Consider the following 24445-nt stretch of genomic DNA (forward strand, 5'->3'; position numbering starts at 1 on the left):
TTTTTTGTTAATACTGTTTGTGCGTAACATCTCAAGGTTAAAGTGTCTGTATCAGTATCACAGTTACTTTGTCTTTGTTCCCTCAGACTAGGAAAACAGATATGAGCCATTTTCTGAATTCCTGAGGGTGGGGCAGGCAGAGCTGGTAGGACATGCCTCCTGTTCATATCTAGGAGTTGACTGGTATGGTGCTTTCCATGGCTAGGCAGGTTGTTAAGGCCATGCATACATAGAAATTAAAGAGCATCACTATTTGTATTCAAGTTGCATTTGTAATGTACTGAGTTCATTAAGAAAATGGCTCATGCAACTGACCTGTAAATGAGGATATAGAGGTGTTCAAATTAATGTTACACTTAAATGTTCTGTTTTATTAGCAGTGATCGTAATAGAAGCTTGTGATTTTTTTTTTCTGTGCTGTATCCGATCTATGGAATTTTCAAATACACAAAACATTGGTGCAGGTTTTAATTGCCTCCCTGTTGTACAATTCCAAGAAAATAAGTTTTGTAACCTAGATACTTTTATGGGGATAGCAACGTTGATGTACTGTTAATGCAAAAAGAGTTTAAACTTTATCTTTGACATATGTTGCAAATAATTTCTTACAAAATTGCATATGAGTCTTCTTTATAAAACAAATAAAAATAATTTATATTTTACCTTTCCATGGCAACTATCAACTCTTTTGGCAGATTACAATTAGATTAGGATTTGGTTGGTGTGTGATGTATATCATGATCTTCCTCATTTAAGTGCGTAATCCTGGAAATCTGAGTGCTGAGTTTCATCTCCCTGGCAGAGCATGGGGAGCAGTTCTGCACAGAACTCATGCCAGGCAGGGTGTTGAATGGGGAAATGCCATCAACTGACATTAAGTCTCAAACCATTCCAGTGTGCGTGTGTGTGCCTGGCTTCTAAAGCAGGGGGTTATCTCCTCAGGATTGGGTATAACAATGTATTAAATAAGTGCTGATGAAGAAAGTTCATTGTAGTCTTGTAGGTAACTCCAGTGCTTGAGGTAAGTCCTAATTTTGGCTGCCCATTTTGATATTATTGATCCCACCCCAGCAACACAAATGCATAAGCACGCAGAGATCAGAAAGAGTTGGAAGCTTTATCAGAACCGAGAGGAAGTTGCAGTTTAAGTGGAGTGTGGCCCAAGCTGGGCATGAGGGGCTGCACACTGTTTTGTTGGTCTGCAGCCTAGACCAGTATCTGATCCTTTCAACACACTGAAGCTTAAGGAGGGTCTGTGACTATGCATGTTAGAACTAAGTTAAAAACTGAGCTCTAGACTCCTGTAAGGAGCCAGAAAAATCTCTTAAGTCTAGCACTTGCGCAACAGCCAATTTCCTCTGCACGCAGGTGCTGGGGATTAAAATTAAGTAGGAGATGCTGATCAGTCTGTGAGCTGTCTGCAAGGATTACTTTGGAGTCTGTTTGGGTAGTTCCTTGCAAGCTGTTGTGGACCTGTGTGTTGTATGGGGATTCTGTCAGAGGGTGTGTATAGAAAACTACCTTAAGTGCTTCATTTGATAGCATTATCCCATTCTGGGTTGTTGCCTGTGAAAATCAGCCGTTCTGCACATGGAGTTTCATTTTTTCCTGCCTAATGGTAGACCTGTGTGATACAGGAACCGTATGACAGTAAAAATAGGAAGAGGTTTTGAGACTGTGTCCCCCTTAGGCTTAGGCTTACAGCAGGAAGAGACGTGAATACTGCTACATACTCCTGAGGAACTGAGTCTGTATCTTATTATTATTCCTTTTCTGTGAATTAATGAAATCACTGTGGTGATTCACTGTTCTTTGCACAGGCAGCTGTCAGTCCACCTTCTTTGCTGGCATATGTTTTCCAGCCCCAAACCTTAGCCCCTCTGCACAACCACTTTACTGCTCTGGACCAGGAGGAAGCACAGACAACGAGTGCTTAACGCTCGTTTCAACAGTTTAGCAATCTTATCTTCTGGGAAGCCCAAGTGTCCCGCTGCAGTGCGCAATGGGAAGCAGCTGTTGGGCCGTATTGCCCAACCACTGCCATTTCTTGCTCCCTCTGGGCCAGCTCAGCCGTTGGGGCCAAGGGAGGACCCCCCGGCTGGGCGTTACCCACACGGCGCTTTCTGCTCTCTCCTCACCGGGAAAAGGGCGCGCTGGCAGCGAGCCGAGCAGGGCGCTACCGGCGCAACCCCACCCACGTCTGCCCGCCCCTCCTCCCGGACTGCTGGAAGGGTAGGGCTGCAGTACGTTCCAAGGGAGCGGGGGCGAGACGGGTGTTCCGTCCACCAATCAAAAACGGGAGCGTGCCCGTCACGTGCTGCGGCTGGCGCCCAATGAACGAAGGCGACGTCTCGCGGGCTCTGATTCAAACGGTCGGCGGGCGCGGCGCGTGCGGCTGCTGGTTTCCGTGGAGACGGGGTGGCCTGGCCGCGGCCATGGAGCCGGGGCTTGTCGGGCCCGGGCCCTACCGCGCCACACGGCTGGTGAGTGAGTGAGTGCCGGCTGGGCTGGACTGGGGTGCCCCTCTCCCGCTCGGCACCCTTACCGAGTCCTGGGGAGAGCTTTCCCGTACGGCGGCTCTGTACAGCTGGGACTTGGAGGGCTGAGCGCTGCGGGCCTGGGCCTGTACAGGAAGCCGTTCCCGGGCGGCCGGGTCCTGAAGCGCGTGCAGGTATGCACCATCCAGGTGCTGGTTACCTGAGGTGAGTGTGCGGGACGATCGGCCCTGCGGAAAGGAGCCGTGGTCCGGGCTTCTGCCTGCACGGCAGCCGAAGGAGAGGACAGGAGTGGCGGGATGTGGGCGTCTTGGCTGCCGTACTCACGTCTCGAGTGTTTAAATGGCACCAGCGTGCTTGTTGTCCGGGTGAACAAAATCTAACCAAACGTATGTTCGGTTCTGCGTGAGTTCCGATTTGATTCTGTGTAACTAAAGCGTTCCCCGTGGAAGTCCCCTAACGGTTCGCTTTGTGTCTCCTTCCTAGTGGAACGAGATAATAGAACTTTTCCGTGCTGGGATGCCTCTGCGGAAGCATCGGTGCCGCTTCAAGAGCTATGAGCGCTGCTTCAAAGCCTCGGAGGCAGTGGACTGTTTGCACGAACTACTTGGCTCTAACCAAAATTTTGGCCCGGAAGTGACTCGCAGTCAAACGGTTAAGCTGCTTAAAAAATTCCTGAAAAATCACGTTATTGAAGATATTAAAGGAAGATGGGGCAAAGAGGACTTTCAAGATGATGGCCATTTGTATAGGTAAAGCTATGTATCACAACTGTGGAAAACTTACATTTCATGAAAACATCAGTAGTTTTTATGTACTGGTCTTACAGATCCTTCTGAAAAATGCTGTTGCAGAGGTATCAGTGTATCTTTTTTCCTTTCCTTCGTGTTAAAACACTTTTTCTTCTAGTGGTGGTAAGTGGTAGGATTTAATGCCTGATTTTTATTGTATTTTAAATATATTCTTAGAAGAACTTTGTACTTGATTTCATGCTATAGATACTAACACAATCTTTTGTAGATTTTACAAGATAGCTGGGTCTTTATGCTGTTGGTAGACTTCAGGCTTGTCACTAGCTGAAAGTGCATTGAAAGGTAAAGTGCTGATGAAAGTGAGTATGATGCTGAGCATCTAGCTCCAGTTCTCCTTCCCTACCTCATCTGCCTTGGATGATGTTTCCACTCCTAAGAAGATTGGCTATTTGAATTTAAGAATCATCTGTAACAATGCTTTTCTTTACACCTGGGATCATCAGTATATCCTGTAGATATTCTAGAAATTCTGATAGAAATGATTATTTACTTTCATCAAATTGTTTATTCTTGTTTAACATCTTGTACTTGTTTAACAAAGGAAAACAATTCTATTTGAGTCAAAAGCATCATTGGAGAGGGTTCTTTCACCTCTTGTGGCATCAGTTAGGGCTTGGGTATCAAGAAGTTGCATATTCTGAATTCTCAGTTTCTTATATTGTCTTGTTTAGAAACGTGCAAGTAAACATTATCTTGAGTATGGATTTGTAACTTACATTGTGATGAATCTTCTTTTGAAGGAATGGAAGCAGTAATGCTACATTTCTGCTTGTGAGTTTTTCTCATGAAGCTTTCTTTTTTTTTCCCCCATGGAAAACAATAAGAAATCATTACAAGTGTAATGTGGACTCTCCTCTTAAAGTGAAGTCAGTTTTTTCATTTTGCTATATAATCTTAAATAGTCTGTTAACTGATGTTTTAGCTTTTTTTCCATCTAATCTGTATATAAATGCTTTAAGTGCTGCTTTTCACTACTCCTAATTTTATTTATTAACTTGGAATTCTTTAACAGTGAAAGGCATGTATGATGTAATTCTTTCTCTGGTGTCATAAACAGAATACGGCTGAGAAATTTTTGTTAACATTTTTTGTTAACAAACTTATGCAGATGATTTAGAATCAGTTGGATTTGTAATCAATTCAATTAACAAATTAATACATCAAATTTCGTTGATTGAGCATGACATCTTTTAGCTAGAGGCTGCAAGTTCTTGGCTTAATATTCTGAAGAAAAAAAAAGAAATACATGAGTGTTGTGACTTCTTAGCCAGACAAGTTAAATATTTGAACAAATTTTAATCAACATTTGTGGAAGAAATTTCAAATAAATTTGGAGGAAAAAAAAATGATTGTGCTCTCCAAATTTAGCCTCATAGGATGAATTTCACTAGTTCATTAGTTTTCACTAATTCATTAGTTGTTAAGTTCTGAAACTTGAGACTCAAATTCTAAGGATGAAATGTATTGTAAAAGGAAGATATTTTGATGACTTCACCCAAGAAAGTCTCTTGCTAAGTGTCTGCCTACAAAATATGGCTCATGCAGTCTATAAATTGGGTAGATAGTGATAGGACAAGGGGGAATGGTTTTAAACTAATAGATGTTAGGAGGAAGTTTTTCACTCAGAGTGGTGATGCACTGGAACAGGTTGCCTGGAGAGGTTGTGGATGCCCCATTCCTGGAGATGTTCAAGGCAAGGCTGGATGTGGCTCTGGGCAGCTGTCTAGTGGTTGCCAGCCCTGTCCATGGCAGGTAGGCTGCAACTAGATGGTCTTTGAGGTCCTTTTCAACCCAGGCCATTCTATGATGAAGATGATAAACTGGGAATTACTGAAGTCTGGGAAAGAATTCTAAGAAGTTTAATGCGTTGTCCTGTTCTTAAACTCTTTTCTGGCCATCTGCTTATGGCTGCTCTGTGGGGTGGGAGGAGAGAGCAGATATTGAGTTAGCTTGCTGAATCATTGGTTAGTTCATAGTGGAAGATGAGGGACTCTTGCATCTTGTCTTTAAACTGGAGTCAAAGATTAAGTATAAAGGAATGATGTGGTATCAGCTTGTTTATAAAGCTATAAATCACCTTCTGCTGGGAAGACTGTCATATTTTTATGCCAGCATCCTCTGCCGAGAATGACAGAAGACAAAATAATTAACAGTCATCAGTGTACTGCTAGTCTGATGTTTCTAGAGGTTACGTTTGGAATAGAAAGGCTAGGTACTTAGTGTTAAGGTTAATTTCACATAGGTATTTCAGCATCAGTGGAGAGGAAAGGAGGATTTTGAAGAAACACGGGAAAAGATGAGAATTAGGGGAGGGTGCAGGGTACTGTTTTTACAAAATACTGTTGAAGAACTGTGGAATCCTTGCATTAAAGCAACTTTTTTGTAGGAATGGTAGCACAGAATTGTAATATTTATTATTCCCTATTTTCCCCATATACACTTTAGTTATAACATTTGTTTTCTGACCTGCCTTTACTCACATATTCAATGTCCTGGCAGCTCCCTCTGGTGGACTTCATTAATGTTAATTTTTTAGATACATGTCTTACAATGCTAATATAAATTGAAAGTAGTTTTTACTTCCAATTATAATACTTGCTCTGGAAATCTTAACTTGCTTTGTATCTCGTCTATAAATTTCCATGTTAACTGACTGTAACTGCAACTATATACTACGATGTGGAGTTGTCACTGGAAACTAAGGTAGTTAGATGTTTCCTTAATTTCTTGTGTAACTGTAGTTCTATTTATGCCATAGAGTATATGAAGCATATATTGTCAAATGCTTTTTTTCCTGAAATAGTTAGGGAAATTATTAAATGTGAATGTGAAAAAAGTATGTTTTCTGCAAAAGAGTGAAGACTTTGTGAGTCTTGACCTAATGGCTCAGTGTAGACTAAAACAACAAATGACATGTTCCAGTTTTGGAAGCTTTCAGGCTTTATACTTCTTAGAATCTGAACAGTTGTATTAAAAGGGCACATACGCAACTGATATAGAATCAGAATCTTTTGAATTGGAAGGGACCCTTAAAGAGTGATCTAGTCCAGCTCCCTGCAATAAAGCTCCAGCTAGATCATTTTGCACAGAGCCTGGTCCAAGCTGACCCTGGTCCTCTCCAGGGATGAGACTTCCACCATCATTCTGAGCAACTTGTTCCAATGCCTTACCACTCCTATTTAAAAACAAACAAACTACAACAAAAAAAAAAAACGACAGCAAAAAACCCTTCTTCCTTACATTCAGTCTAAATGTCCCTTTTACAGTGTGAAGCTTTCCCATGTCCTTTCACAACGGACCCTGCTAAAGAGTCTCCTTTCTTCTTCAAGCCCCACTCTTGATACTGAAAGTCCACTATCAGGTGGGCTTTTCTTCTCCAAGCTGAGCAGCTCCAGCTCACTTAGCCTGTCCTTGGAGGAGAGGTGTTTAATCTTTTGGATTATTTTTGTGACTCTCCTGTGAATATGCTCTATCAGGTCCATGTCTCTCCTGTACTGAAGTCCTCGCATCTGGCCACAGTGCTCCAGGTGAGGTCTCACCAGCACAGAGCAGAGGGGCAGAATCACCTACCTTGACCTGCTAGCCACACTTCTTTTAAACAGCCCAGGATATGATTGGCTTCCTTGGCTGTGAGAGCACACTGCTGGTGGATGTTAAGATGGACGTGAACCAGTACGTCCATGAACTCTTTGACAGGGCTGTGTTGCACCCTTTTGTTCCTAAGTTTGTACTGACAGTGGGTCTTGACATGACCCAGGTGCAAGACAGTGTTCTTGGCTTTGTTGAACATTGTGAAGTTCACCTGGATCCACTGCATTAGTCTATCTAGGTCTCTGAATAGTACCTGATCCCGCAGGCATGTCAACTATACCACATAGCTTGGGATTGCCTCCAAACTTGCAGAGGTTACTCTCAGTCTGGCTGTTGATGTAATTGATGAAGATGTTAGAGTGCTGTGGTCCCAGTACAGATGCCTAAGAGTCACTGCTTGTCACAGATTTCCACCTGGATATTGAGCCATTGAAAGATATTATGGGGTACTGTATTGAAGGCCTTACTAAAGTCCAGATATATGACATCAGTGGTTCTTCCCTTGTCTGCTGATGAAGTTGAGCCATCTTAAAAAGTGACAAGTTTGATAAGGTAGGATCTGTGCTTGGTGAAGATATTATGGTTTCTATCTTGTATCACCTTCCTCTCTTCTGTATGTCTTAGCGTAGCTTCCAGGAGGAGCTGCTCCATGATCTTCCCCAGCACTGAGGTGTGACAAACAACTCGATAGCTCTTTGGATCATCCTTTCTACTCTTAAAAATAGGTGTGACACTGCCTTTTCTCCAGTCACCAGGGACTTCACCTGTCTACCATGACTTTTTGAATACCGTTGAGAGTGGTTTGGTGACTACATCAGCCAGTTCCCTCAGGACTCTGGAATACATCTCATTGGAACCCACAGACTTACAGATGCTCAAGTACCTCAGGTGATGGCAAACCTGATCTCTGCTTACAGCAGAATGAGCGTTGCTCAGCCAATTTCCACCTTCCTAACCGTCTTCTTGAGGGCTGTGTGTAGAACAGTTGGTAGTGAAGGCTGAGGCAAGAATGTTGAACACCTCAGTCTTTTCCTTGTCTGTTTTTACCAGCCTGTCTTTGTTGCTCATTATACTTTTCTGGTTGAAGTACCTGTAGAATCTTTTATTATTATTTTCACCTTTTGCCGAGTCCAGTTCTGGCTGGGCTTCAGCCTTCCCAATGCCACCCCTACTCAGCCTAGTAGTATTCCTGGGTTACCTGTCCCTGCTTCCAATGCCTGTGCATTTTCTTCTTACTCTCCAGTTCGATGAGCAGGATCGCTTCTTCAGCCATGCCTTTCTCATGTTTTTATTTTCTCTAATTTCCTCCATTTGGGGATGAAGAGCTCTTGTGCACTATGGAAAGGTTCCTTAAATATCTGTCAGCTCCGCTCCACTCCCTTGTCCTTAAAGGCTGTTTCCATTGTGGTTTTGTTATCTGTCTGAAGAGCTGGAATTTGGTTTTCCTAATACTAATTTCTCAGTCTTACTCTCTGCCTGTCTAGTACCCCTCAACAGTGTGAACTCCACCATTGCATTATCACTGCAGCCCAGGCAATCTCAAGTTCTGTTATCAATCTTTTCACTCATGTTGGTGAACAACAGATCCAGTATTGCATTCCCTTGGTGAGGATGTCTATTACTTTGCTCAGGAAGTTACCCTTGATGCACTTCAGGAGCCTTGTGGACCTCCTGCACCTTGCTGTGCTATTTTTCCAGCAGATGTCAGGGTAGTTGAAGTCTCTCAGCAGGATGACAGCCTGTGACAGTGATGTCTCCTGTAGCTGGAGAAAGAAGGCTTCAACAACAGGCTCTGCTTGATCAGGTGTCCTGCAGCAGATGTGAACAACAAGGCTCCTTTTCTTGCCTCTGACTTTTATCTGTGGGCTTTTAACTTGCTCATGGCCATTCTTCAGGGATAGCTCTTCATTCTTCTATTCCTTCTTGATGTAGAGGGAAATGTCTTCTCCTCTCCTTCCTCACCTGTCCTTCCTAAACAGCTTGTAGCTGTCAGTATCCACACTCCAGTCATGGGAATCATCCCACCAGGTTTCAGTGATGGCAACTACATAGTGGTTTTCCAGTAGCATGGTGGCTTCCAACTCCTGTTTGTATCCCAAGCTGTGTGTGTTTGTGTAGAGGCACTTATTCAACTAGGCAGCTGGCCTTGCCATCTTCTTGGAGGATAACTCCTTAATTCCTTAAAAGTGTTTGCCTTTAGTCTCTGAATTGCCTTTAAATCTCCATAATGTCTGGAAATTCATCTGTGACATTTGTTACATTATTGATTCAAGGTTACTTGACACACAAAGCTATCTTTACTACCTGCTTGTCTAAACTGATAAAACTAATGCAGTTGGTAGAAAACTATGTGAATCTTGACATACCATCTTTGGAAGCTGGAGGTGAGTCAGCAGAGTGTGCAGCCCAGAAGGCCAGCTATATTCTGGGCTGCATTAAAAAAGGGGTGGCCAGCAGGGAGAGGGAGGTGATTATCCCCCTCTACTCAGCTCTTGTGAGATCCCATCTGGAGTACTGTGTCCAAGCCTGGGGCCCCCAGCACAAGAAAGACACAGAGATCTTAAAATGGGTCCAGAGAAGGGCCACTGAGATGGTCAGAGTGCTGGTGCACCTCTCCTGTGAGGAAATGTTGAGGAAACTGGGCTTGTTTAGCTTGGAGAAGAGAAGGATCCTGGGAGAACTTGTGTCCTTTCAGTACTCGAAGGGAGAGTATAAACAGGAGGGGGAATGACTGTTCACACAGGTTGGTAGTGACAGGACAAGGGGGAATGGGTTTAAACTAAGACTGGAGCTTTAGGTTAGATGTTACAAGGAACTTTTCACTCAGAGGGTGGTGACACACTGGAACAGGTTGCCCAGAGAGGTTGTGGATGCCCCATCCCCATGTGGCTCTGGGTGGCCTGCTCTAGTGGTTGTTGACCCTGCCCATGTTAGGGGGTTTGAAACTAGAAGATCTTTGAGGTCCTTTTCCATGAATGCTCCTCAGTTTCAGTCTAACTCTTGGGTTATTTTTGTATATAAACCAGAGGCTTTCCACTGTACATTCAACGACTTGACTCTCTGAATCTTGCTGTAATGCTATGTCATGGAGTTATCTCTAGATCTATCTGATATACCAATAATAAAAAGTCATAAAACTATAACATGTTATTTGAAAAGAGGGGAATGTGCCTATTTTTTCTGGTTTCAAGAACTCCTTTACTGATTGGGTTGATGTTGAATTGACAAATTTTGATGTTACGATGAACGGGAGGGGAAATGGGAAACTACTGAGAGTACTGTAAAGCAAAATAAAAATAAGATGTTTAATCCATGCAGTACACTGAACCTGGACTAATAAAGCTAGAAAATAAAATTAATGTGAAAACCAATTAGATGTCAGAATTGAAAAAATGGGCTAATTTTAATTTTTTTTTGTTGGTTGATGCTCGGCTCAACATGAGCCGGCAGTGTGCCCAGGTGGCTAAGAAGGCCAACAGCATCCTGGCCTGTATTAGAAATAGTGTAGCCAGCAGGAGCAGGGAGGTGATCATCCCCCTGTACTCAGCTCTGGTACGGCCGCACCTCGAGTACTGTGTTCAGTTTTGGGCCCCTCACTACAAGAAGGACATTGAGGCCCTGGAGCGTGTTCAGAGAAGGGCAACAAAACTGGTGAGGGGCCTGAAGCACAAGTCTTATGAGGAGCGGCTGAGGGAGCTGGGATTGTTTAGTCTGGAGAAGAGGAGGCTCAGAGGAGACCTTATTGCACTCTACCACTTCCTGAAGGGGGGTTGTGGTGAGGAGGGGGTAGGCCTCTTCTCCCTGATAAATAATGACAGGACGAGAGGGAATGGCCACAAGTTGCGCCAGGGAAGATTTAGATTAGACCTCAGGAAGCATTTCTTTTCTGAAAGAGTGGTCAGGCACTGGAATGGCCTGCCTAGGGAGGTGGTTGAGGCACCATCCCTAGCGCTGTTCAAGAAGCGTTTAGATGAGGTGCTAAAGGACTTAATTTAGTAGTTGGGTAGAGATAGTGATAGGAGGATGGTTGGACTAGATGATCTTATAGGTCCTTTCCAACCTTATGAACTTATGAACTTATGAACTTAGAGAACTTCAGAAATTCCTGAGCATGAGAAGCCTTCTGGCTGGGTATGAATGTATGAAAACTAGGGATGTACAGGGTCTTGTTGCTTATGTATAGCTATAACTGCCCTTTACATGGCAGATTAAGGGGATGGGGGTGGCAGAAGCAGTTTTTTGAAGCATCAGGAATCTTAGCGCCCAAAACTTGGGACTGCAGGAAAATGAGATTTGATCTGAATCAGACTGTTGGAAGATCATCATCAAACAGATTTCTTTCTAATGCGCTGTCATTAATTTCTTTACATACGCTCCCAACTAGGTGAGGATTGTTTATATTCCAAATCCTATAATGTCTAGCTTAGGGTTTATTTCTGCCAATTTCTTCAAGGCACTTCTTGAAATGCCTTAAAAGGTGAGTTTCCTTCACAATCAGCTGGAAAAAAGACTTCAAAACTGCAGGATATGGTCTTCGCATAGCAAGCATGTAGACACAGAAGAATACAGTAATGTGGACAGAACTTTATGCAGGCACTGGCTTGAGTGCATGCTAATTAAATGCAAGTGGTAGTCATGTGGCTTAATTATATATCTTTGCTTGAGGAGATGCATGCTAGCAGTTGCACACAGGGGGAAAATGTACCTACAGCTTTTTCAGCAGAAACACCTTCTAAAGAAGATTCAGGTGTTTAGTGATAGGCCGGTGACACTATTTGAGATGCACCAGAGTATCAAGGGCATCCACTCAAGGCTTTCAGATACATCATAGGATAAGCAAAAGACTTAAAGTGTTCCTGAACAGCAGATGAAGGCCAAATGACACATCTTAGGTTGTCTGACCTTTTATTTATCACCTATCTTCATGCAACTAACTGGCTCTGTAAATGTCCAAGGTTTCTGCTAAACTTATTCATGTGAAGGCTTACTTGCATAGTTTTCCTTTTGGTAAACATGAAATAGAAGTTCAGAAGCTTTAAAAGTGTTCTCCAATTATAGATTTCCTCCTTCCTCACCACTGAAGCCATATCCAAAGAAACCTTCGTTTGGAAAGGAAGTCATTAAATTTCCAGATTGGAGTGATCCAAAGGCTGGCACTTCCCAAGAACACATCCCCGTGAAATCAGTCATGATGGTAAGATGTCCAGTTAATTTCTCCAGACCTATATGTTTGGAAAGCAAAATTCAATTAGGAATTCTTTGTGCCATAATTACTTGGTTAGAGAATTACATGCAAAATACTTTTAAGTGTGTGGAGCAAAGCTATTTTTAATGATTTGCTGAGGATTCTGGCTTTGAATATTCTTTCTGTTACAGGTTGTAATGTACTTAGCATCCTAAGTTTGGCATGGAGTCATTTGCTGATATATTTGCATCTCGATGTGCTCTAATTCCAGTGACACGTTTCTTATGATATAAGACTTAGTAGATCCTTTACTGTTGAAGGAAAAGCTGTGCTCCTTTTGTTGCTACCCTTGGTGAACATAAGAGAATCATCTTGCTCTGTGCTCACTTGGATTGATCCAGCTTTTGCAAAGTTGGGAAAGAAATATTGCTTTTATTAATAAAACAAGATTTTGTCGCTTATCTCCAATTTTATATCATACAGGGCTAGGCATTTTGAGTTTACTTTGTTGTAAGACTTTCCTTCCGTATAAATTGTGTTCTCATCCTTTTTATAAACTGTTGGGACTTCTTTTAGGCTGTTAGCCTTTTTCTTAATGCTGTTCAGTGCAAGACTTTAGCCTTGGATTTCTTGATGAATCATAATCTGTTTGGAAAAGCAGTTCCTACTGTTCTGCTGAACATCAAGAGGTTCTGAGTAAATTGCTATTCCACATTTGTAATGCAATTATTTTCATGCAAATCAAATGTTCTTTTCATGTGCAGCAGGTTCCAGGGGGAGGCACCATCCTTAGAACTGCAACAGTGAAAGATTTATAAGGAGGAAAGAAAAGCATGCAAAAAAACCAAAAGAAAACAAAAAAAAAAAATCATTACTTAAATAAGTACTTGCTGCAGTTTTAACACATTATGGCCTCCAACTGTGTGCGCTAAATTTCCATCCGAGCATTCTGTCCTGGAAAACGTTATCGAATGTCTGCCTATGCACAACTGCCTCATATGTGACAATATGCAGTCTGGCATTGCTGAAAAACGCTTTCATTGACAGCTTTAGTTAATAACTTGAAGCAAATGAGGCAAAGGAAGAAAGTGGTTCTATGTTTGTTTGTTTTATGGCTAGCTGCCTTCTACTGGAAGGGTGAGGGTAACTGAAAGTGGTTTAACCAAATCTTAAATTGCTGGAGCATCAAATATAGCACTTATTCCTATGTGTGGATTGACAGACATGGATCTGGGTGGTGAAATACTCTTGTGGAAAGCCAGATATTAATTGCAGAGGATGTTTTTTATTTCAAACTATCTGTAGTCTAGTGTCATGAAGTGATGGACAGTTAGCAGTCATAGTGATTAGGTGCATTCCTGGAGTGCATTTTATGGTTTAGTTGTGATCACAAGGAATACTGTTAATGTGTTCTAGGATTGCTGTGTTGCAAACCAATGCACAGTAACTGGGAATGAACCAAAACTTTGTTTTAGATTCCATTGTGTACATACCTGCGTTATACATGCACACATTAGCACGCTGATGACAATTTTCAAGTACCAAACTAGGATCAGGATTCTTAATAAAATATAATAGTCACATAAACTTGTATTAGCTCCTTAGTTCTCTTGTATGATGGTGGATGTCTTTATCTGTAACAGTATACTTTTATTCTATTGCTGTTTTGAACTTGCTATTGAGTTTACTATTTAATTATGATCAACACATGATAAACAAGAACAAAAAAGTTTTTATCTCATCTAAAAAACTTACAATAATTTTTCTATAAACAGGTGTTTAGTCTTAGTATTATAGTTGATTTGAACTGGTTTTGGTAATGAATAAGATGAACCAAGTACTAGACTGCTTATTTGTGAATTTTAATGGCTACTCGCATTGTTTTTCAGCTTTGGAGATGTTAAATAACAGAGAATTGATAAAAGCTAATAATGCTTGAATCTTGGAGATTTGGTAGAACTTTAGATGTTTCAAAGTTATCGCATGTAACACAAATGCATTACACTGGTTAATATTTGAAAAATCACTGGCAAATGAGCAGTGGGTTTTTTTCTGATTTTAGAACTCTGAAATGTGGTACAAACGTCACAGTATAGCTATAGGGGAACTACCAGCATGCAAGCTTGTTTTCCGCAGAGAGTTAACACAAGAAAATATAGAAGATATATGGAGATCAATGACTTTGTCACGGTGAGTATATATATATTAGTAATCTGCTGATAGAGTAAAACTGTATAGTGGTTAACAAATTTGTCTCTTTTCCCTGGCAGTGCTTCTAACTTTATCCACTCACCTTTCGTTGTTGCCGTAGTGGTGATAACAACTATTCTGCAAAATAAGCACATCAAGTTCACAAGAAAACTTTAGTACTTCTTGACTTCTCTTTTTTTCTCTTGTAATGTCCTTTTACGATGTGGGCTTTGTTTTGTTTTACCACATTTTTCCCTCAATCTTTCTCTTTTCCCGTTATGAAATTGAAGAACTCATGTAGAAAGATGATACCATTAAGCCTCTTAATGAAAAGTACAAAACTTAATATAAGGAAAGAAATAGCTATGTCCAGAAGGCTTTGAGACATTCCTTTTATTTTTCGTAAGGAATATGCTATGCAAAGCTAAATACCTTATTTTAGAACATTTTTTCCTCCTGCAAAAATATGCTTTAGATAATTGTACATGATGATTTCTTTTCATCTAAACCTGGCATGCTATCTCTATGTAATAAACTTGATGCAGTGCAGTGTAGCATAAGAATTTGTATGTTCATAGAATAGTGTTAGTCTACTCTAATCCTACTTTGCATGCTTGTGACTAAGACAATAGATGTAAAGGGCCTCTTTCAGAACTGTATGTGAACTAATGCTAGATATTTGTTTTGCAAATTAGGTGATGTATTTATTGTGTGTTAATGTATTTTTGCAGACTACAGAAAGTCTTGGGTTTGGATTCCCTGGATGAAGTGATAGATGCAAAGCTTGTGAATTCAAAGCATATTGTACAAAATGCATACAATGTCAATAAGCAAGGCATTGTCACTTTAGAAGACAAATCCAGTGAGTATTCTAGAAGTTCTTGTTTAATTTTTTATATTGTTGTTTGTTAATAACATTAACTCAGATTTATACAAACATGTAGCAACTTCATGCTTGTATATCCACATTATACTGGAGTTTTTATGGGATATACTATTGTTGTTCATCCCAATAGCAGGAATCAGTATGGTCTTTTTTTCCTAACTTACACTTTTGTATCCCTGCCTTAGGACATGTATTAGGTTTACATGGCAAAGCTTTGGCAGCAAGAATAATGCTGGGGAGTCCTCTGTAAGATGAGCCCAGCAGCTGCCTCATGTTAGATCAGAGCCAGTGCCAGGTAGCTCCATAAAAAGACCCTATTGTTAGCCAAAGCTGATCCATATTCTGTGAGAGCGTATTTAAGAAAGGGGAAAAGATACTGCACAACAGTGGATTGGAAAGAGGCATGAGGAATGGGAGAAACAATTCTACAGAAACCAAGCTCAGAGAAAGAGGAGGGTGGAGGCCAGGAGGCACTCCAGGCACAGAGCATATCTCTGCTTGCATTCTTCCATTGGGGGGGGAGGGGTGGTCCATGGTGCAGCAGTGGATGTTGCCTGAAGGATGCTGCAGTTGATGGAGAGCTTTGCTGGAGCCAGGCCCTGTGCTGGCCACCTGTGGAGGACCCATACTTGAACGTTTAACTCTTGAGGGGTGGATCCTGTGGTACTGACTCACACTGGAGCAGTTCTTGCAGGAAGCCCACACGAAACCACAACTAGGTATTCCGTTCCAGATGGTGAGGATAGGGAGTTATAGTTTGTTTTTAGTTTTAATGCTTTAGGTTTTTGTTAGCAATAGGCAATACGTGATACTAATTTCTCTTACACTGAGTCTGTTTTGCCTGTGGCAGTGATTGTTGAGTGATCTGTCCCATTTCAACTTGCAAATTTTTTTAAATCATATTTTCTCCCCCTGGGAGACTGAGAAGGAATGAGAACTGTGTGGCGAAGCTCACCCTTCTTACTAGTGTGAAAACATCATGGCAGTATTGAATGAAGGTAAAAGAACAGAAAATTTTCAGTTAAAATTGTAGGGATATATCTTTTGAAGCTGCCTTTGTCAACCTATTTGTGGCTGAACTGGAGCATCTACATGAGAGCAACATATAGTAAAAAAAAAACAAAAAAAACTAGAAAGGATCAGAATATACACAGTCTTAGAACTTTTCATTTTTCCATTTTCAATCAATATATTTTGAAACAAGCACTATGTAAAGCTGCTTTTCTCACTAGGGAAACATTAAATATGATATTTGAGAGTACTTAATGTTAGCCATGTTTTCCACAAGATCTGTATAGAAGTGAAACTTCAGGTAGGAACCTGATTTGGTTTATGAAGGTAACCACCTCTAGAGCATATGCGTGTTCATTCTCCAAGACAGATGGAACACTTCAGAATTTTACTTTATTTTCAGAAATGACAGAACCTTCAGTACAAAATAACCACTTTACACATTCACTAGTCCTTTATAATAAGTTGAATAAGTTTAGTTAAATTCTATGAAGCAGATTAAGGATTTACTGTATGATCCAATTTTCCTCCTAAGATGTATGAGTTGTAGGCCGTTTTTTTGTTTTTGTTTTTTTAATAAGAGGAACTTAAAGAATTTTTAGTTTACTATAATCTTAGAATTTGTTCTTCTCAGGTGTTTGGTTTTTTAATTTTATGTATTTATTTATCAATTTTCCCTTGTGCAGAAGACTTACCGCACTGGATATTATCAGCAATGAAATGCCTAGCAAACTGTAAGTAAACCTGGAATAAAATCTGAAACCTTTCTTTAAAAAAAATCATTGAAATTAACTGTGCCTTTAACAACTTTATCAAAATTTCACCAAATACCACTTACATTCACAGTTAATATTTTTTCTGATTATGACCTTGAAAACAGTGCTGAAAAAGATCAGTCAGTCAGCATATGTTCTCCTGCCAGTGCAGTTTGCTTAACTGAAATATCTGGTTAAACTATTTCTTTTTCCCTCAGTTATATTTGTTTTCACTATATCAGTTAAAAACATAAATAAAATGTTCTTAATAGTGTATTAAAGCTTTCCTGCATGAATTTGCACTTATATTAGCTGGAATAGCAAACAGTGATCAAGTTGATAGCTGCAAATTAACTTCTTTTTTCATCTTTTTTTTTTTTTTTAAATAGGGCCCATCTGCTCAGATTTGAAGCAGCCTTCATATTCAGGATTTGAAAGAGATGTCTTCAAAACAATAGTGGACTACTTTGGTCAGATGAAAGAACCACTTCTTACATTTAATTTTTTTGATGTTTTTGTTAGTGTGCTAGGTAAGTGGTCTGGAATGTAACAAAATAAGTATTCCTTGTGCTTTTGAGAAAGAACAGTTTAATTTTTAGCTATAGCTTTTTAAGCACTGACAAAAACGAATTAACTTACCATGTGGATATAGATGACCCATAGAGAAAGATGGAAAATTTAAGGACAGAAAAAATTCTGAGTTTAAAAGTAAACACGCTTTGTGGCATGCTTTGTTTTTGACCCTCTCTGCAAAGAGGCACACTGCATTTTATCAACTTTGGAACTGAAAAAAGAATAATTCAATAATTGCTAAGGTTATATAATAATTCTTCAGCTAGCAAAGGGACCTATTAGTTACTGACATTTTTTTTTTGGAACATAGTATTTTTTCTACTCTGTTAGTTCACAATCTTACTTCAAATTAATTATAGTTCCTTTTGAGACAACAAATTTTCTTGATAATTTCTTCAAAATCCTTTCTACTCTTTCATGCTTTTTTGTTTTCCTATTGTATTAGTATCTTTCAGGACTGAGTTTTTTTTCACAGTATTTCAGATGTAAAATTGAGGATGAGGAATTCATATCAACACTTATGTGGAAGTGAAAATGAATTGCACGCTGTTTCAAATAAGTGTGAAAAAGAGTCATTTACTTCACAAAAAATTGTGTATTCCATCTAGAATATTTTCTTAACAAAAGTAGATAAATTCCAAAAGTCATGAAAGTATAGGCTTTTAAGAACTACTTTGTTTTCAGTCTTCGTACTTCAACAATTTACTTAAATGTACTGACATTATATGCTTGTAAATGTCAGATCTTTCTTGCTTAGCCTAGACTGCCTGCTCTGGACACCAATTTACTGGCATTTATCTGTCCAAAATGTTGCACTTGGCTGAAACGGGGTGTCTTGGGATACCTGATTTAGGTACCTTCAATTACTTAAGCAAGAATGAGTGTGGTTGGACTACAGTATTCCCAGATGGTTTTTCCACTCCAGTTTATTATTTTATGATTCAAGATTAGATTCTCTATTTAGCTAATAAAGGAAGTTCAAGAAGTCAAGGAAGACTCTTCGTCCTGTTGTGATGCCTAACTTCCATTTTTGTACACAAAAATTGGCTCTAACTAGTAGTAGGGAAGCAAATAAGGGGCCTAACTCTATGCAAATGCAAATAACAAGGGAATAAATGAGAAATTGCTTGTGAATGCCTTTAGATCTATGATCTTATTGGCATCACAGAGGCATGATGGGATAGACATCAGGGATTTGATTTAGTAGTTGGGTAGGGATTGTGATAGGAGGATGGTTGGACTAGATGATCTTGTGGGTCCTTTCCATCCTTATGAACCTATGAACCTATGAGACATAGGTTCTTTAAGAATGGCATATAGCTGAGGTAAAGTCACTCTAGTCAGTGACCAGCTGGAGTGCATGGAGCTCTACTTGGGAGTAGATCAGGGACAGATGGAATTTATGGATTACAGGAAAGCAAGGACAGGTGACATGATGATTTGCTGTAGGTTGCCTGAATTAGAATAACATGTGGATGAGGCGTTCTACTCAAAAAGGAGAAGCTTCTCTTTCACAAGGCCTGGTCTTGGGGGTACATTAAGCACCGTGATATCTATTGTAGAGACAACAAAGAAGGACATAAATAATCACTAATATTCCTGAAATGACTGAATCATTACTTCCTTCTTCAATGAGAAGACATACTATGTATGTCACCAACAAGAATGGGTCTGTGGGGAATGTAAAGATCCAAGGAAGTCTTGGCTGCAGTGACATCAGAATGGTTGAGTTCATGATCCTTAGGGGAATTAGAAAGGTTCACAACCAGCTTTCAACCTCAGACTTCAGGAGAGCAAACTTTACCATTTACAGGAATCTTCTTGGCAGAGTGGGATTAAGTCCTAGGGGGAAGAGAGGCTCAAGAATGCTCATTCAAAAGTCACCTCCAAGCTCAGTAGCAACATATCCCAGCAAAGAGAAAGTGACGAAAATATCAAGATGCTTGTACGAATGAACAAGAAACTCCTGGCAAAACTGAAAGACAGAAAGAAAACCTACAGAGGGTGGAAATCAGGATGGGTAACCTGGGACAAATACATTTCCGTCCCTGAAAAGGAATCTGGGGAGATGGATGCATAAAATATTTAGAAAATATTTGTGGAAATAGAAACATTTTTCAATGATATATGTCTTTTTATTATTATTATTTTTTTAATAAACCAGGTCTGCTGCAAAAACACAGCGAGGCTGTAGAAGCTCTTCAAATATCTTGCCTCCTGCTGCCTCCAGAAAATCGTAGAAAATTACAGCTGTTGGTGAGAATGATGGCAAGAATTAGCTGTAACAAAGATTTGCCACCTCTTTCTGAATCAGTGAGGACCAGAGTCTTGGTATGTATAGTAATAAGGTAGAAGATCTCACAAAGCTTTCAAAATAGCACAGATAAGATTCTTACTGGAGAGCATATATAAAATAGCACTTGCTTATTTGATGAGTAGTTCTAACTATGCAAATGCAACTCTGAATTGCTTTTGAATTTATGAGCAAATGCAGAACTTGCTCAGGATTTGATGGTTTCCTCATTCTTAGAGTTAAATCACCACTTTTCCACTCAGTCTTAAATAGACTATTCATTGGGAGGAGAAAAAAGCAAAATAATAGATGAGGTCTCTTCTTTGTCATTGTAACAAGTGTGAGAGAAAGAATTCAATTTCAGTTAGTGTTAAAAATACGTATATGAATTTTTGCTTTACCTGATTTTAGCAATGAGAAAAGCAAATCCTGCCAGGCTGTTTCAGTACTCATTTTTGTTCATCACTTAACTACAGAAACATTCTCTATATGTTATTTTTTATTAGGTTTTGACAAACCATTGGTTTATGCCAATGTTCTTTTTGTAGGGTTTTTTTATATATTTATCACTGTTCTCATTGACGTGTTATCACAATTATATTTGAATTGGTTATGCTAGGCAAAATATACAGCGATTCCAACTGACAGATTATTTCTTTTTGTTAACATTCAAATCCTTTACAAGGACTAGAGAAATGGAAAACTCAGCTTTAGGGCCATTCCATAAAAATCCTAGGATGTGTACATCTAAATTTGTTCTATAGCAATTAGGATTTTAATTAACTATTAGAATAAAATAAATTATTGACTGCTACTTATAATCTAACTATAAATGATTCTTTATTACAATAATAACAAAATAATTATAAGCTAGATGCTACTTTCTGGAAGCGAATCCAATGCAAGTATTTTTGTATTGTTTTATTTCAGTGGTGTAATCTACGATGCAAAGCAGAAAACCTCATTTACTCACTGTGCTAAAAATGTAAAAAGTGACTAGTTCACAGCTAGAAAACTCTTTTAGTCCTCTATTCAAGTATTCAGTTACATGTAGTGAGATGGACCTGAAATTTTATTTGGAGGATTAGAACGTATTGGCATTAAGTTTTCCTTCCACTGATCAACTTCTATTCAATTGCTGTGTTGTTTTTAAAATCTTTGACATATTTTTGCCCTATTTGACTGGAAAAAACAAGTGAAATGCTTATTTGTGGAAGTCTTGAGAGTAAAATGGAGTTCATCCATTCTATGCCTTAGGACAGAATTAGTGTTTGAGGCAAGAGCCATCAAGAGCCAAGTCCATTCAGTGTCAAGAGCCATCAAGAGCCAAGCCAGCAAGAGCCAAGTCCATTCAGTGTCACAGTACACAATGCTCTTCCTTTTTTTTTTTTACGATGCTTTGGAAGTATGGTAAATTATTTCTTGTTAAGAGATCTTTTTGGAAAGATATTAAAATAGACTCTTTTCTCTATAAATAAAAAATGAACTTTTCTTTTTTTCTTCTCAGATGGTTCAGTCATTTTCCCGTTGTATTCTCTGCTCTAAGGATGAAATGGACTTGGATGAACTGCTTGCTGCTAAACTAGTATCATTTCTCATGGATAATTATCAGGAGATATTAAGTGTTCCTTCCTCCTTAAAATCTTCCATAGAGGAACATATTGCACATGTCCAAAGAGTTCAAGTAGGTATTTAGTGGAAAAAAATATCTTTTGTCACTCTGCTACGATAGCAAACTCATGCTTTCTGTTTCTGAGTTTGATGTTAGACTTTGGTCTGTCCCTATTAGCATATGAAGAACTAATTTATTTTGGCTACTGATATTCCATCTAACTATATAGTTAAATGAAACTAAACAGATCTTGAATGGCTTAGAGGTAAACTTCCCATCTTGGTCAACTCCATCTTCTCCAGGAATGGGGTCACAACATTTTAGAGGCATCCATATGTGCTTAACCTTTTCATAACTATTTCCTTTTTGCAGTACAATATTTTTCTTTTTTAGTTAAACATTTCTTAATTTCTGCTGAAGTATTTAGTAATTTCTTCTTCTAGGAATTACACAGGCTTCCTTTTTTTCATGCTACTTGACCTACTAGAACTCACTCTATTTGTGCAAGAGGCAGTAGGTAGAATTTAGGGTCTTTTCTCTTTCTGTTGAATGACTTTGAGTAATATTTAATAATTTGACATGGTAGTCAACTTAGCGAAGTGGGGGTTTTTTTGTTTGTTTGTTTGTTTGTTTTTTCTGATTTGTTGCAGAGAACAACTTTTTAAATATTTTTTCCAGATAAAATATGCTGGTGCTGATACTGATGCAACTTTTCCTGCTCCATTGTTTTGTCACCAAATCAGCACAGATGAATTTGAATACCAAAGGGCAACTGGCTCTCAGGAACCACTGGCAGCTTTATTGGAAGAAATTGCAATGAATAAAGAAATGTCTGTGAAAGATAAGAAGAAGAAGCTCAAACAAGTAAAAATTTCTCCGGTCTTTATTAAATTTTTAAAAGCTTTATGAATTTTTACATATATGGTCCTGTAAGAAAATAATGAGATTTAAAGCAGAAGATAATCTTGGGTTTTTGTAACTTTTAATTGGTTAGAATAGAGGTGATATGATGAATAAGCCAAACTGGAAAACATCACTTAATTTTCTATACAGAGTTATAGATAGTGTGTTGGAGAAATTTTCTTGCTCCTTTCTTGGATGTGACAGTTAATATTTTTAAATGCTAAATGTGACTGAATTCTTCATTTAAATTGATATTTTTTCTAGTTTCAGAAATCTTACCCTGAAGTGTATAGAGTACGATTTCCTACCCCTGAAACTGAAGCAGTGCTATTTCCAGAAAAATCGAAACAGAAGCCACCACTTCTGATGTGGGCTTTAAGAAAACCTTTTCAACCATTTCACAGAACCAGAAGCTTTCGTATGTAAAGAGTTTGTATGTAATACATCAGTAAATTGAATCAAAACAGATTATCAATGGATAGAAAAAAGAAGACTGAGCAGCATGTAATTTCCTCAGAATACTGGAGATACTGTTGAGACTGTAGAGAACATTAAAGGAGAAGTGTTGAGGAGGTAGAAATGTGAACCAATATCAGTATTTATGTAAAACATGATTTTTTTAGTGTCTGTTTTGTAGCTTTTAAAAACAAGATGATTAACTTGTGTTGGGGATAAAGTACACTTGCTTAAGTTTTGACGTTGAAACGATGATCAAACTAGTGTGCAGTGTACTGTTGTTGGTAGTTAATCAAGAGAATTTTTTTTCTTTTGTATAAACTAGGCCATTTGTTCATGTGTAGCTTGAGAAATTCTTCTGTAAGTACATAAGTTTGTAACACTGGATTTTGTTTTGCTGTTGTGTGCCTTGTTGTTCTTATATAAAATTTGTTTCATAAAACTGTAAAAACTCATGCTTGATTTTGATTCTTATGATGCATTACATCTGGAGTCAACTGTTGCTGAAGAGCTGCTTCTTTTAGTGTAGAACTCAGTCTTTCAAGCAATGTAGACTTAAAAGCCTTTTGCAAAGCCTGTTATGAAATAGTGCTGTACAAAATTGGATGCCTGTCCTCTAAAATTCATTTTATCAGAAAAAGTTGAAGCCTTGTGTTTCTTCTGGTGATGAAATACAAATATTGACTTGATATTCAAGTACTGAATACCTTCAGTGATTCTGTTTGTTTTGCATTATGAAAACTATTCTACATGCAACTTGACTTGGTTTTGGCAACTATTTTGAGCTATTAAAAATTGTTTGCAGGCATTTACTGGTATGATGCTGATGGAAGTTTTGGGTTATCCATTGTTATTTTAAAGAACAGTTTTTTCATATCTTGCTCAAAGTCTATGCAGGAGGGAAGGCAGCAGATATCTCAACCAATTTGTGTGAAATTCCAATAAGCAACATGTTGACTAATCTGCAACATCCACTTTGCTAACCCCCCAACCCATCAAAAAGCTTGAAGATGTATGCTGTGAGGCTGTTGGTTTAATAGACTGGAATATTTCTCAGGTATTGTGCTTTTGATGACCAGTACATGTTTTCATGGTCTCTCTTCATCCTTGCACTTCTTAAGCAAATGTGGTGCTAAAGATATACTTTTCAAATATGAGGAACATACTAAAATCAGTAATAAAGTAGTCTGAGACCATTTAGCTTTTTTATTAGATCTCTGGTGCTAACGTATCCTCTCATGTTTTTCATAGTATTGTATATTCTTATTTACATTCAGGCTGACTGCTTGTTATATAAACATTTGTTTATAATCAATTGTAATCAATGAGTGTAAGAGCAAATAAGGCCAGTGTTTTTCATAGAAATGAAATCCACCCAACCTCAGCACTGATATCAGTTCTTAACTGCAGATGAAAAGTGGAATTCCATCTATTAGGCACTGGAAATAATATCACTACTTATATATGATCCTTCTAGTCTCACACTGAATTGTTCCCCCAGTGATCCATTTCTACTGCTCACGTAGCCTATTTTAAACAGCATTTTGCATTTAGTCATTAGTTTCTATTAGTAGCAGTTGAAGAAGACATGATGTTTCTGTAGGTTAATTATAGTTGCGTTTCAAATAATTATTTCTTTATCTGCAATGAAAATAAACCAAGCAAATCCATTTGCTGAAAATT

The 24445-nt window shown here is 38.9% G+C and overlaps 1 protein-coding gene across 2 annotated transcripts; it reads left to right on the plus strand.

Annotated features, from left to right (window-relative positions):
* The first annotated feature begins 2407 nt into the window (after window positions 1-2407).
* DEPDC1B (DEP domain containing 1B) lies at window positions 2408-23055 on the plus strand. Of its 2 annotated transcripts, none has more exons than XM_065739850.1 (11): window positions 2408-2483; window positions 2982-3247; window positions 11957-12092; window positions 14146-14273; window positions 15005-15135; window positions 16857-16904; window positions 17315-17455; window positions 19663-19829; window positions 21299-21475; window positions 22082-22267; window positions 22571-23055. In XM_065739850.1, exons 1-11 carry the CDS (start codon window positions 2436-2438, stop codon window positions 22730-22732), a joined length of 1590 nt encoding a protein of 529 aa, XP_065595922.1. In that variant the 5' UTR covers window positions 2408-2435; the 3' UTR covers window positions 22733-23055. The 2 variants fall into 2 exon arrangements, with proteins under 2 accessions (XP_065595922.1, XP_065595924.1); XM_065739852.1 differs by having other exon boundaries at window positions 2458-2491.
* The last annotated feature ends 1390 nt before the right edge of the window (window positions 23056-24445 follow it).

The sequence above is a fragment of the Cyrtonyx montezumae genome, unplaced genomic scaffold (genome assembly GCF_038088225.1).
Source record: "Cyrtonyx montezumae isolate F1298 unplaced genomic scaffold, pur_monq_1.0 scaffold_25, whole genome shotgun sequence".
Classification (NCBI taxonomy): Eukaryota; Metazoa; Chordata; class Aves; order Galliformes; family Odontophoridae; genus Cyrtonyx; species Cyrtonyx montezumae.

What these genes read in the sequence shown, in the direction of transcription:
- DEPDC1B (XM_065739850.1), top strand. Translation starts at nt 2,436, where the DNA reads ATGGAGCCGGGGCTTGTCGGGCCCGGGCCCTACCGCGCCACACGGCTG. An exon ending in CCTACCGCGCCACACGGCTG is followed by an intron (nt 2,484 to 2,981) that starts GTGAGTGAGTGA and finishes TCTCCTTCCTAG; the next exon opens with TGGAACGAGATAATAGAACT. An exon ending in AGAAGAAGAAGCTCAAACAA is followed by an intron (nt 22,268 to 22,570) that starts GTAAAAATTTCT and finishes TATTTTTTCTAG; the next exon opens with TTTCAGAAATCTTACCCTGA.